The following is a 15,445-nucleotide window of genomic DNA, read 5'->3' on the forward strand; positions in this document are numbered from 1 at the left end:
TATTGCCGCTCTGTATACTAGGGCAGATGTGATAGAAGCGCTTGATAGTGAGTGCCAAGGCCTCTGAGCATTTATGCCTGCTAACTCTGCCTTCCTATCTGTAGGGTCCTTAATCATGGCAAGGCCATGTAACAAGGTTGAAGGAGTGAAGGCAGTGACAGGTGATTCTACTGAAGGCACTTTTAGAATTTTAGAAGCACCGATAAACCAAATATAAAGGCTTCCTAGAGGCTGTGGAGCATTGTATGGGTGCCATTGGTTTCTCCCGCTCTGCTTTCAACAGAGTTAGAAATAATCAAGCGCTGGCACAAACCTATCTGGAGTCTTTTCTCCCACTCTGAGTCCTCTGAGAGATCAAGAGTAGCTAGGTTTTTATGCCAATGCAGAAGGAAATCTTCTGCGTTAAATACTATAGACAGTCTGGGTACCAATTGGCAATTTTGGGACCGTGAATTAGCTTTCAGCGCTGCTTAGGCTGGCCAGCACGTACTCTCTTGGTACTACTTGGACTGGTGATTGGCTCACCAGGATCTCAGGCAGAGGTCTTCCACATCACCTACTACCAGAATTGGCCCTCTGCATGCCAATCCGACGCTCTGCCACTGAGCCACAGCCGTTCCCCTGCTTTGGCTGATATTCTGCCCTTTTAGCAATCAGATTACTGTTTGTGGTGCTGGAGGGTGTGATCCCTACGATCCCTGTATGGATGGGGCAGGATAAGGAGGTTGTACTGCCCTTAAGCCATCTGAGAAGGCGTTTTTAATCAGGGCGGAGAGCTCTGCTCTTATAGGAGTAAAACAGGCTGCATCTATGAGGGGGGGGGGCGAAGTCACCTTACCGGCAGTCGATGTCTCCGTTGATGCTTCCCGTCCTTGAATAATAATAGGCGAGCCGCCTGAGGACGGAGCATTGCGAGGCAAAAAGGCGAGCCGCCAGCCTCCTTCATTTTCCCCGTTTGTGCAGTGTGGGAGAAGTGGCTATAGCCGCTGTGTTCTCCTGGCTGCTTCCCGCTGCTTCCCGTCCTTGAATAACAATAGGCGAGCCGCCTAAGGACGGAGCATGGCGGGCGAGGCAAAAAGGCGAGCCGCCAACCTCCTTCATTTCCCCCGTTCATGCTGTGTGGGAGGAGCGGCTACCGCCGCTGTTTTCTCCCGGCCGCTTTCTGTTGCGATCTGGCAGTCGCGTCTTTCAGGCGCGGCAGAGCAGCGTGCGTTTTGCAGCAGGCATTTGGCGCGCTTGTTAGCGGTCGAGCCAAGCCGTTTGTACTTGCCTGCGCCGTTCTTGCCGCTTTTGCCTTTCCCTTTTGAGTTTTGGTCCTCAGGTCACCAGAGTGACTGTCCGAGGGTTCATCTAATTGTAGTGGTAAGGCCACTAGCAGGCTAGGGTCTAAATTGGCAGGTGCTATATAGCTGTCCTGATGCCAATCCGCCTTTTTTTTTTTTTTTTTTTTTGGCGGGAAAAGACCCTTCTGAGGAGAATAGGCAGAAAATTAAGACAGTAAATAGAATTGAGTAGTAGATTAGTTAGGTTAAGTTTAGGTTTGTTAAAATAAGAATATTTTTAGGTCTAATAAGTAAGGTTAAGGTTTCTCTATTATTTCTGTAGCAGAGAGCTGCTAGAAGGCTGCTCTCCCATTCAAGGCAGGAAATAGAACTGATCACAAGGGGGCGTTTACCCTCAGAGGTCAGAAAAATTTAAATATTTGGTTCCTGCCTCCCGAGATAAGAGGAAAAGGAAACACCCATAATGAAGATGCCCTTCTCCCTCTGAGCGAGAATGAGTTATGCAGGATAATAAAATATAGGAGAAATTGTTTACTTTCCATAATTTATAAGGCTTTTCTTGGCACATAATTAGAACTGCTTTGGAAGACAATCCAGTGTTAGTGCAGACTATTGTTCACCACTGCTGGGCTATTATTTTCTGAAGCCAAGTTCCAAATATGAACTATATGAACTATATGAATGACTTCTTTTGTCTGTAAAGGTTACATTTCAGATCAGATTAATCTTCCCTTTAGGCTCTCGATACCCTACCAACTTTGAAATTTTTGTAACCTAACAATGAACTTTTCCTTGCAAACAAAACAAACTGGATTTCACTGGATACATTAATCTGAGAAAAGCAAACAGGGCATGCTCACATCAAACCTACACCAGGCCCAGTGAAACTAGTCAGGGAGAGGAAAAAAACAAAAAGCAAAGGGAAAGGATATTATTAAAAAGAACTTGCAAACCTGATAGACCTTGGAGATTTAAAAAAACACACTCTGAGAACAAGCGGAGGGCAATGGGTAAGGGATAAGAACATAAGAACATAAGAAAGGCCCTGCTGGATCAGACCAAGGCCCATCAAATCCAGCAGTCTGTTCACACAGTGGCCAACCAGGTGCCTCTAGGAAGCCACTAACAAGACGAGTGCAGCACCACCATCCTACCTGTGTTCCACCACACCCAAAATAATAGGCATGCTCCTCTGATACTAGAGGGAATAGGTAAGCAGCATGACTAGTATCCATTCTAACTAACAGCCATGAATACCCCTCTCCTCCATGAATATGTCCACTCCCCTCTTAAAGCCCTCCAAGCTGGCAGACATCACCACATCCTGCGGCAGGGAGTTCCACAATTTAACTATGCGTTGTGTGAAAAAATACTTCCTTTTATCTGTTTTGAATCTCTCACCCTCCAGCTTTAGCAGATGACCCCGTGTTCTAGTATTATGGGAGAGGGAGTTGTAATAGCAGGAGATCTCCAGCTATTACTTGGAGGTTGCCAACCCTAGCTACAATGAAGTATGCTACATTTACCCTTCTGGAAAGAACTCTCTCTCCTTTCTTTCCCTCTCCCTCAGAACTGGTACACAAGTGAGTCAATAAACAAGGTCTTGGTAAACTTGACTGAGCTGTGCTACCTTCCCAAGCTAAGCAGATAATGGCAAAGTTCTATAGTCTATACCATAGTTCTATCAGTTATGTTAGTGTGATGGCTTGGCATAAAAGAAATTCATGCTTCTATTTTTCATATACTAATATCTACAGAAAACACTAGTAAGGAAAAGTAGAAGAGAGATTAAAGAATAATACAATTACTAGAATCAGAGTCAATGTAGAAAAAGCTATGTCCAGGCAACAGTCCTGCTCTGTACTTCCTAAAAGCCACAAAACAAATAATCTACATATCTCAGCTAAATATGCAACATTTTTAGAACAAGAAGAGATTTGCAAGGAGACAGGTGTTCAGGTGATATGGAAAAAAATAAGCGGTATCCTGACTCACAAGCATTGGGTAGTCCATGGATTAGAATCCTCATTTTTAAGGAAGAAACTAAAATTTATTAAATCACCCCAATTTGAATGTCACAATAAACTTAGGTTGGCTTCAAACCAGAAAATCTTCAGTCTTGGCTCTAGTATAAAGACATGAGACCATGGAAAGGGACATGTGAGCCTGAAAACAAACTAGGCCCATTCTAGTCACAAACATAATGGAGTTTGCTCATGATGTCTGAAGGCAGCCAATTTGATAATGTATTCATTGGAATAGGATGTCTAGCAGCAGACAGAATGGGATTGGCAATGCAAGCAGCAACACAAAATAACATATAAGAGATCATGATACATTGAAAAGGAATAAGCAGAGCAGATGAGGCTATGAGGCTTAAGTTGTAGCACAGTCACTACTTTGCCAGTCCTCAGGCAGATCTATTAATATAGCTGGCATCACCCAATATATAAAAATATTGATCCTTTGTTATTTCAGATAGAATGGTATCTTTTGACTATATATTTCCATGCCAAGAAACCTCAAGGTCATGATTTCATAAAATAAAAATGGAATTGTGTTTAAACATTTGTAACCCCGTTTAGAAGAGCAGATGAAATATCACCCAATCCATTAAAGTTTGCAATTTGGGACCATAAGCCATTGCAGATAATATTGTTAACATTGATACCAGTTTAGGCATAATGAAGACAGGGAAGCAAATTTTGCTTACTAGGATTTTGCTTACACACAGCCCCATTCACTCACAGTTTTTTAGTCATGGTTAAAATATATATGTACATTAACTCTGTGCACCCTGCTGGCCTTTATATAGCAATACAAATGAAAATAAACCTAAAATATATCAAAATTGTTGAAAATAAAAAACCCTATTGTTTTCAAGATAACTTTTCTAATGGCTGTATGTATATGCAAATTTCAGACTCATATAACCATGTGATCAAAAGAACTGCCCACCCCTTTGGCCTGTAAGGAGGTCATATGAAACACGTAAGTTGCACTTCTCAAAGCACTGCTGCTAAGCAACTTTGATTCATTTTAGAGGCGCATGTGTGTGTTTTGTCATAAGACACAAAAAGGAACATATATCGGGCAACTGCCATGCTCCAGACACTGAACCTCTGACTTTAAGGCACATAAACAAGGGCTCGACAAGCACTGCCCCCCGGGGGCCCTCATCCCCACTTGGCCCCCCCACTACCACCATCTGCCTCTTGCTGCCCCTCCACTGCCTCTCACTGTTCCCACCCCTACACAGCAGCTGCACTTTCCTCTATCTTGAAATACACCACCAGTCTGTAGCTTGCCACACAAAGATACCTGAGGAATGAAGGAACATTCACTGTTCTAACAGCTGAGTGGAAGGTGGCAAAGAAAAGTAGTAATTGTTATGATAATGGGGGTGAAGGCAAGGTATCCTCACAGACTGCCATCCCCCAACATCTGCCACCCAAGGTCACTGCCTCACCTCATACAACTTGCTATGAGGCTTAAGTTGTAGCACAGTCACTACTTTGCCAGTCCTCAGCTCTAGGACACAATGCACTTTCAGCTCCTACCTGTCTGAGTGAACCCTGTCTTGTATCCATTGGCTGCTCCACTCTCAGGGGTCGTGGATGGAGATGCTGAAGGATTAGGTTTAGCAGAATGGCTAACAGCAGAAGGTTGCCTGCTTCTACATTCTGCAAGTGAAGTAGCTACAGTACATATTAAGGCAGCCAGAGTTACAGACAGTTAACAACAGATGTTAAACACACAAACAATAAAAAAGGACAATGCAGCATATTTGGGGGGAAAATTATACAGTAAGTAACAGAGCTCAGTCAAAAACAACGTACTCAGAATTTTGTCAGCTAAAAATGATATATTCCTTTATATTCAGTGCAGCAAATGTGATACTGCACTTTGATAGGACGTCAAAGAAGGAAGAGCTTCACAGAAAAAGGATTGAATACCAAATACCACTAACAGCACTATCTTAGGATCCTTTGCACAAAGGCAAAAAGTCAGTAGGATTAAAAGCAAGGACCCCTGCACCACTGCAATAGCAATGAGTGTTATGCAGGTACACCAAAAATAAGCCAGGATATTGCACTATGAAACTACACAGGGCAGTGCATAGATGTTGCTGTAATGTACAAGCCTTTGCAAAAACTACATACAGGAATGGAATGGGCAGCAACACAAAACACAATCCCATCCATACGAACAGGATTAGTTTTTGCATCCATGTTATCACATGAGCCACTCAAAAAGTGTATTTTATCAGCCAAGTCACATACTGGTAACTACACAAACTGTTAAAGAATAGCATGCCACTTGATAGTGCCTGCTCAAGAGCAGGTGCAGTAAAAGCCTTTTGTAAGCAGCCATAAAATGGTGTGGTAGGAATACTTGCAGATGGCCACGGTTCATCCCAAATTGCTGGTTACCTCTAATCTCACACCATATGTATGGAAGACACACACTAAGATGGACAGGTTGAAAGTGATCTCTTAGTAAATTTTAGCATCAGGATTGAAACATGCTAATCAGCAATTGCTTCCCTTCATCATGTTCATGGGATACAAATATAATCTCAGATTCCCTGCAACTTGATCTTCATCTCTGGCTGCATTCAGATGTCGTGTGGAAGAGTTGTGGTTGGAGATGTGAGGGCCCAGGAAAAAAGAAACAGAAAAAGACCTCTTTTTGTTCCCCTGCGGACTTTCTCAGTTTTTCTAATAGAAAATCAGGAAAATATACTTTTTATGTTGCTCAATCAACAACATGTTTGATAGCTAAGTATTTATTGCATTTACTTCAATTTCCCTCCCCAATCTTCTTTTCTTTTGGGGGGAAGGGGTAGAAAATCTTTGTTCTTTTCCTGTGGGCTCAAAATTCCTACAAATTTTACATCTCTAACTATGGCTCAGTGGGAGAAAAATCTGCTTGGCATGCAGATGGTCAATGCTTTAAATCCCACCTCTGGCTTTAAAAGGATCAGGTAGCAGGTTATGTGAAAAACTGCTGCCTAAGACCCTGCAATGCTGCTGCCAGTCTGGGCAGACAACACTGACCTTGATAGACCAGTGGTCTGATTATGTATAATAAACCACAAGATAATTTGTAACAAATAAAGAAGGGGAATAAGAAAGAAATGAAGATAGGTAATCAAATGAGATATGTAATTAGGGTTGCCAGCTCCGGGTTGGGAAATAGCTGGAGATATTGTGGGTGGAGCCTGAGGAGAGTGGGGTTGGGGGAGGGGCTTCCAGGGGGTATAATACCATAGAGACCACCCACCAAAGCAGCCACTTTCTTCAGGTGAACTGAATTCTGTCTCCTAAAGATCAGTTGTAATAGCGGAGATCTCCAGCTACTACCTCGAGGTTGGTAACCCTAATCATAATATTGAGATTCCTTAACTGTAACCTAGGGATAAGTCTAATTCTTACATATATTTGTAATTTCATTCTTTATGACATCACCTTTCTTAAAACAGTGATGTCTTAAATTGATTTGGTATTCTGTAACTATAAGAATTTGCTAGGAAGGAAGGAAGGAAGGAAGGAAGGAAATCAAGTTGCAGCAAAAATGCCAAAAATGTTTCACTGGAGGGACAAGTCTACCATGATGCATAAACGTTGGCATCAGTTTTATGACACCTTCTCCAATAAATATAGATATTTATATCAGTATATGCTCTGACCCACTAAATTAGCTTAAAGACTCTTCTTGTTAATAAATTGACTATTGTTTAAAAAAATTCAAAGGTGCAGACCTTTCTATTGTACTACATTCTTGTGTCTAAATTAATATTGTGCGGTTTAAAATGAGAATGCATCTCACAATCTGTAAAAGGCAACTTTAGCCCATGTACGCCAAATTTTGAATGCAGCAATGTAAACAGATTATGTAATTATGTAATTACTGAACTATTTAGCCAATTCACTGAATAGAATATTTTGATGTTGAAATTTTCTATATTGTACCAATGCACACTGGCTTTAGAAGAAACAAAGTTTCAAATGTGGAATGATTCATACCAAAGAGTGATATTGTGTGTGTGTGAAGTGCCTTCAAGTCGCAGCTGACTTATGGCGACCCCTTTTGGGGTTTTCATGGCAAGAGACTAACAGAGGTGGTTTGCCAGTGCCTTCCTCTGCACAGCAACCCTGGTATTCCTTGGTGGTCTCCCATCCAAATACTAAACAGGGCTGAACCTGCTTAGCTTCTGAGATCTGACGAGATCAGACTAGCCTGGGCCATCCAGGTCAGGGCAAGAGTGATATTAGCAGCCCCAAAACCTGGGGTGCAAAAAAATTAATCTTAGAAAGACAGCTCTGTCAAATTATGAAATATATAGTTTGTACCATCCTCTAAGGTCTCCCATTTTCTTTTTCATGAGATGAAAGTGATTCATTTTAATCAAAACCAGAAAATTTGGTGTAATATGTATACCTAGGTATTTCCAAGGTTTTAATGAAAACTTGAAAATTTGTTGTAATATTTGCAGGGTTTAAATGAGATATTTTGAACATTTGCTAAATTTTGTTCTTTTCTTATTTTAATATATCAGATATATCTAAATTTACTTTACACCCTGAAATATTACTGAATTTATTAATCCCTTTCTGAATGAGTTTGAGAAAGTTCTCAGGGTCAGATGTGAAGGCAACATTATCTGCATACCAACTGATTTTATGTTCTCAGTCATTGACAAACCCCTTTAATATCTGTGTGTGTGTGTGCATGAGTAGATCCAACCATCCTCCAAGTATACTGCTGTGACGGACAAGGGGTTAATCTGCAGGAAAAGCTCACAGAAACCAAAAGTGAGCAGAGCCAGAAAGCTGACACTGAGCTCTGAGGGAGAGAAAAGATTCGAAGCTTGGTAACCAGCCTGAGAGGAGTCTCAGATTTGTAACCAGCCTGAGAGAAGGCTGTGATAGATCCTGAGCTTGGTAGCAAGACTGAGAAGAAGCGTGACTACTCTGTGAACCTAAGGGTTCTGTAAAGCCTAAGCTAGTAGAATACACAAACTGTGGAGTGACAGGATTGAGAACTGGGTGAGAGGGCCCTTTCTCAGGTCACAAAGGGGAACTAGTCTCTAGCGCAGAGCTATTCCGGTTGCAGGGAGGTGTGGAGGATTACTGCCACTGATGTGGGGTAGTCAGTGAGAACTGGAAGAGGGATTTTGGATATTTCCCCATACTTCTGGAAGTTCTCTGAGGATTCAAAGTCCCTTCACTCCTGTTAGCCAGACTGGAAACAGAGTCTGTGAAACTGAATCTGTGATAGTTCTGAGGGACAGAACTAAGCCTGAAAACTAAGAACTGAAGAAACCTAACTTGTGAAACATCTAAGCTAAAGACAACTTAAGTAATACCTAAGCTAAGCTATCTCTCTAAAGTAATCTTGTGTACATATATGCGATCTTGCGTTTTCCCTCCAATTCTGCCTTTTCATCAAAAATCCATCTTGTGAATACTGTTCAATAAACTTCAATAAACTTCTGTTTGTTAAAGTTAAGAAGCCTCTTGTGTCAAATCTCTCTCTGAGGTAAATACTGGTGTGGGACTGAAGGAGGAGAAAAATAATCTCCTCACAAATACACTCAGGCTAACGCTTTCCCCTCAGCATACACAGTCAGGCTGAGAGTGGGGTATTAAAGAGTGTCATAACTGCTTTCCTTCAACCCAGACCCTGCTTTCCAACAAGTGCCTCTTCAGCCGACAAATGAGCTACCCAAGCTGAAAGAAGGCTTCAAACTTGAGCCAAATGGGAAAATGGGGTATAAATATTTTAATTAATAAATTTTGCTAAGTGGAGTGGTATGATAGGGGTAGGATCCACCCCATTATATATATGAGACTAGAGTTAAGCTGTTTAAACTTCAGCTGCAGAGTTATCAAGCAATTTTAAGCATCTCTTCTCTATTTGATGATGAAGCAATCTGGGTTTCAAATCTACCCCAGTTACCCATGACATTTTAAGGTAGGCATATGGAATCTGAGTTTCTAAAGGCTGAACCAGCTATTATGGCATCCATGGGTCCAACCTGTGGATGCTGCTGATATTTCAGAGCTGAATTTGGACCATTTAAAAATACTGTGAAGGACTGGTCCTGACTGTGCCCACAGCATAGCTGCACCAGAGCTGTTTCAGTACTTGAAAAGGTACCGGAGGGGGGAATAAACAAGAGCACCTCGTCCTGCCATGCTGTGGTCCTGATCAAGATCAGCCCTCATGGCATTTTAAATGGCTTAAATTCAGCTCTAAAACGTAAGACTGGAGTAAACCCTATTTTAGAAGCTAGACTTGTGGGGAGAAAACTAACTCCAGTCAACCTGCTTGCCTGCATTTGCATGTCGTGTCTTACTGGAGTTTGCTCTTCTAAGCCCCACTGATTTACAGTTCAGTCTAGTATCTAACAGATTTTCTAAATTATTATAATATTATTATTATTTTCTCATTCACAGCGTCACCCCTAGTTTCCACAACAACTCTCCAGTGAAATGTGTGAGGAAGGAAGCAGCTCACGCAGGCGTCTCAAACAGGAAAAGCTTTCAAGGTCTATGTGAAAATCTGCTGTGAGCCCCTGATCAAGCAGAAAAGTGGGATATAATTAAAAAATAAGTAAAATAAAATAATTTATGTATAGACCTAAAATACGCGTTGCAAATAAATGTTTGCAAATTTGTGCACCTGTCATAGAGCTGGGATTAGCCACAACTCTCTGTTGAGTGTATGGAATGCTTCTCTGGTAGCTGATATATGCCTTGAACTCATAACCAAAGACACTCAGACCAAAGACTCCTGCACACAGTTGAAATTATAACTCAAGATTTCATAACAGAGAGCCCTCCATTAAAAATTAAGATAATGAAAATTAAGATAAATAGTTTTGAGGTCTATCTTAGTTGTAGCTTATGAAGCTCGATTTAATGCTCCCTAACATTCAGGCATAGGTCTACCAAACAAGGCATCTATTACCTTTCCAGCATATGAGAGGTCCCTTTGACAGCACACCTTGGGAGCTTCTAACTAGGTAGTACTTTAAGTGCTTCTGCTTCTTTGGCTGAGTGGTAAGCTTCAGATTAATGTGGTTGGAAAATTCAGTGAAATATCGAAATCCCTTTTCTCCACAGCCTATACAGTTTCCAGAAAAACCTGCAAGAAAAAAAATACATTTAGCTTGTCAATGCATGCTGCAAACGGCTGTTTTATTGCTCCTGGCTAATTTTGCTTTTATTAACTGGATGCACCAGTTAGCAGCTTAGCACCTACTGTACTCTGTATTTATTAATATGCCTCTCAATTGTATGCAGCTAGGAGGCACAATGGAACAAGACATGAATGTCTATCACTGTTCCTAAGAATTACCAGTCATGGTTCTATTGGTCCTTACATCTTTACATCAACATCTCAAAAGGGAAGCAAGCATCAACCCCCCCCCCCAAAAGATATCATGTTGAACAGTTCTATTAAGATCCTTTACATCCTTTCACAAACCAGTCTTCCTTTGCCAGGGTTAGAACTAATGTCCTGTTTTATTCCTGGAACCAAACATTCTTCTGTGTACTGATGATGCTGTCTTAGTTTGCCTTGCATTTTTACTTTTCTCTTTTTGGCTTTTATGTGGAAAAAGGGATTTAAACTAGTCATACAGGATGGAAGGGAGGAGGGAATAAATATCCTGTCTGGCCTATAGAACTTCTTGATGTAAGAAGTAATCTAGGTTGTCACAGCAGACTTTTGCCCCCTTGGAGGGGTGGGGAGATTCTGCTAGGACATAAATAAGTAAATATTTGAAGCAAAGCACTTAGTCCCATTGAAACAGAAGTTGAAAGCTCATCACACTAAAGAGTACTGTAATCTCTTCTAAACATGAAAGACTTCAGAAGAAAGGTCAGCAGGGCAAACTAGTTTTGCAAGATGGCCTAAATTACATTGTTGATTGGGCTTCACTAGATATAGTCAGGGCTATATATTATCCTTGATCCATTGTAGATTTCCCACATTTCAAAGAGAGTTTTGCAGAAGGCAAATGACAAGGCAGTGACTGAGGAGTAACAAAAGGCATCTTCTCAACATATTCCTTTAGGGACTATAAAACACGATTAGGCAATTTCTTCACCATCAACAGCTACACTGAAAATGCCTTATGAGTCGTATTGTCCCAGTTAACGGGGCTATTTTAGATCCCTGCAGTTAACAATTCACTTTTAGTTTCATAACGAGCAGAGGTCAACTACATGTGATTGTCAAGATAAAATTATTCTACAGCATTCTTATCTTTTTACAGTATCACACATGAAAAGTTTATCTTGAAATATGATGAATTACAGCCAAAGAATAATCTGCAACACTTTTTAAAAATGGTGATTCCTGTTGCATGGGAATTTTTGCAAACACAGTTAATTTCGACTCCTAAGGGCAAGAAAATGAAGTACAAGTTTCTGAATTTTCTAACACTGCACAGGCCAGAAAGAAAGGTTTCCTGGATTGAAGGATCCTGTTATAACCTATCTACATTTGAATATAAAAATAGGCTTGGATACCATAGACAGGCAAAGTGCCATCGCTGACTTGTTTGGTACAAATGCCGTCCAAGTCAGGAAACAAACCTCTCGCCTTCAAAACTTGGGACATGAAATCTGTCTTGTAAGAACAACTAGAACTCTAGCACAAAGCAAACCAAGGCACAGGCGGGATGGAAATGCACTGTGGGAACACCAAAGCAACCTCAAACAAACTGATGCACGGGGATTGGCAATAAAAGTCAGGAATGCAAAATAGTCCTCAGAACATAACTGGAACAGACCTAGAAAGCAAGGTTCATGTAATGGTTTTTTTTCCCTTTCTATTCTAGGGTTGTGGAATTTTTCTCAATTATTTGAACAAGTATTCATGTCGTTTCCTTAGTAGTCTGTCTTTTAAAAAGGAGTGCCATCGGACAATGAGAGAGATTGGGCATGCTACTGGAGAAGAAACTCAGGGCAGGTCCTCATGTTATATGGCAAGCATAACTGCTGCTCGTATCTTGCTGAGAAAAAAAACCCTGGTGGTGGTGGAGGAGGAGAAGGCGACGGAGGAGGAGAAGGAGAAGGTTTTTATATGCCGACTTTCTCCACCACTTAAGGAAGAATCAAAACCGGCTTACAATCACCTTCCCTTCCCCTCTCCACAACAGACACCCTGTGAGGTAGGTGAGGCTGAGAGAGCTCTAAGAGAACTGTGACTAGCCCAAGGTCACCCAGCTGGCTTCATGTGTAGGAGAGAGGAAACAAATCCAGTTTACCAGGTTAGCATCCGCCGCTCATGTGAAGGAATGGGGAATCAAACCTGGTTCTCCAGATCAGAGTCCACTGCTCCAAACCACCACTCTTAACCACTACACCACGCTGGCTCCGTGTAGATAATCTATCTGCATTAGTCTGTATCCATACATGCATGCTGTCCTGTATTTTGCAGGCAAGTCCAGTCAGGTCTCCTCGAGTGGTGTGCTGTCAGGTCTAAACAGTGAGGCTTGGGTGTTGATGGGAGGTGGAACTGGAGGCAAGGAGCTACATCAGGAACACAGGCTTGCACCTAGTGGACTGGTTGATCTAGCAACCTTCCCCTCCCAGCACAAAGCTTAAATAGGTTAAGAGGGCAGCAGTACAATTTGCTCTGGAAACCACACCTGGGCCTCATCTTGCCAGGCTAACTTGGGGCTACAATCCTTCAAAGAATTACATCCACCACGATCTGGCCCAGGCTGTCAGCCTGACACTGCAGCTTTGCTGGGATATCTTGGCATGAGCTCTCTGCTTCTGTCACTCCTGCAGGGTAGAGGCAGATTCTGGTGGACTTGTGGACCGAGTCCTGGAATGACACTTAGTTGCCCCAGGACCTGGGAGAGAGGGAAATGCTGGCAGAGGAGCATACCAAGTTCTGCATGTAACCTGCTAGACCCAAGGCTTTTCCACATTCTTATTTTCCTTGCTTGTAAATTCCTGTTTCTTCAAGGGGAGGGGTTCTGTTCCACAAGTGGTTTGCTCCCTCTAGTGATTGATTCCATATTACACGGGTTTATGTCCAGCACATCTCCCTGTAGATTTGCACTGCAGGTTTTTATGCCAGACGTAAATCAGCGTAATATCAAATTTACCACTAGAGGAAGCAAACCACATGTAGAAGAGAAACACCCACCCCCAAAGAAACAGGAACTTACAAGCGAGGAAAATGAGAATGTGGAAAACCCCTCATCTCATTAATCATCGTAACCTCCCAAAGAATTTCTTGTCACATCCCATTCGTCTTCAGTTGTACCACAGCACTTCCCTTGTTTTATTGCATCCTACAAACCAACTACCTGTCTCTGCTATTGACCTGGATCTGATTCCCACTCTCCTGCTGCAAAGTGACTCTGCTAGAGTGACATGTGGCTGATAATCTTGTTTATTTAAGCCTACAGAGACCCAAACAAGACTTGACTCCTCCCCCCTCCCACAGAAACAGTAACGGGGTATTACTGAAGTCATGACTGTATTGTAGCACTCTATACAGATGACGCTCATAATGTTTAGTGCCAGTCCTATTTAGATTGTCTCTAACACAGTCAAGATTGAACTCTGATTTTGGCCAAGAAGGAACATTATATCATTACCACATCAGCCAAGCAGTGGAGGAAGAAGAAAGTGGTCTTACATGTGTACAGCCACAATAGCGCTGCTATGGTTTCCCTGGACCCAAGGTGATGAACACATGAAGCTGCCTTATACTAACTCAGACCCTTTCTCCATCAAAGTCAATATTGTCTACTCAGCAGCGGCTCTCCAGGGTCTTTCACATCACCTACTCGCCTAGTCCCTTTAACTGGAGATGCCGGGGATTGATCCTAGGACCTTCTGCATGCAAAGCAACCACTGAGCCACAGCCCCTCCCCCGATTTATTTAGCCAGAAAAAAATACCCCTTACTAAGAATCACTAAGATGAGGTGCTTCCATTTATCCAAGACTGACAACTCTTGGGAACAAGACATGGGTCTCTCCACCACCAAGTAAAAAGTGTATGGATAGATCAATAGCTGGCACATGAGAAAGCAGGGTATTTTGACAGCAAGAAGCCAATAGCTACCTATTTTAAAATTACTGAAATACCTATATGGGCTACCACTGACATTAGCTTTATTGAAAAGGGCTTTCAAAATTAATTTCAATATACTGCTGTGAGAAATTCGTACCTGAATTTGGCCTTGTAAAATATTAACCGTATACTTGGGCATTACACATTATCATGGCATAAAGAATAATAAAAACCATTTACCTAAAAGTGCATTTTTCCCATGGTCGTCTGGCAAAAACCTCTTGTCAACAGCACAGACAAGAATGTGCTCAGGAAGATTTGGAGATTTGGCTCCTACCAAAAGGAATCCTGGTGGGATATCGATCTGTTCCATACACAGGGATATTAACCTCAAATCCTTGCCTGCTTGACAAAAACCTGTGGGGGAAAGACATTTCATGAAGCACATATGGATGATTTCCTGTGTGTGTGTTTCTTCAGTCCACTCGCTCAGAACAACTAAAAAGGACTCTTAACAAAAAAACCAAACACAATACAAGGCATATAATGATCAAACAAGCGCCTGCCCCAGTTCAGCATTCAACCCTCTAAAGTCTGCAGACAAAAGTGACCGGATAAGCTAGTCGCAAGTAAAACAAGTGTCGGACCCATGGAAAAAATTGAGGGTGGAGGAAGAGGAGAGGCAGGACAAAAAAAAGAGAGTAACTTTTTGTCCTCTTACCCATCCCCATACATACTTTCCTTAAGTCCACTAAGGAGATCCACACAGAAGCAGCCTTCCATAAATGTCAGTTGCTGAATAAGGGGCTGCCATTACAAATCAGATGATCGTCTAAATGTATTCCACTGAAAGCAGTGCAGTGCAGACAGAATGGCACTTTGCACTCACTTTGTTATTTGGATGAGCATATGACTTACCCCCAGTTCATTATCCACAAACTGAAACATGCACGGAAGCCTGCTCCTGAACTTGGATCTCACTTGCTCTGGGGACTGACCTTTCCTTCCTTCCTGTGAAATAGAGAGAAGTCCGAGAAAAACTTCTGCCCACCTTCCCCAGGGCTACTGCCGCTTAAGGGGAAACCCACAGAAATACCCAGGGATG

General features: G+C 42.0%; 1 protein-coding gene across 1 annotated transcript in view; it reads right to left on the reverse strand.

The window, feature by feature from the left end:
* Positions 1 to 15,445, reverse strand: part of GREB1L (GREB1 like retinoic acid receptor coactivator) — a 110,030-nt gene that overhangs the window by 80,803 nt on the left and 13,782 nt on the right. The window contains exons 4-6 of the mRNA XM_056854721.1: positions 14,581 to 14,757; positions 10,263 to 10,439; positions 4,844 to 4,966 (exon numbers count right to left, since the gene is read on the reverse strand). Coding sequence (XP_056710699.1) covers positions 4,844 to 4,966; positions 10,263 to 10,439; positions 14,581 to 14,757 — 477 coding nt within the window. The remainder of the gene's footprint in view (positions 1 to 4,843; positions 4,967 to 10,262; positions 10,440 to 14,580; positions 14,758 to 15,445) is intronic.

This window comes from Euleptes europaea, chromosome 8 (genome assembly GCF_029931775.1).
Source record: "Euleptes europaea isolate rEulEur1 chromosome 8, rEulEur1.hap1, whole genome shotgun sequence".
NCBI lineage: Eukaryota > Metazoa > Chordata > Lepidosauria > Squamata > Sphaerodactylidae > Euleptes > Euleptes europaea.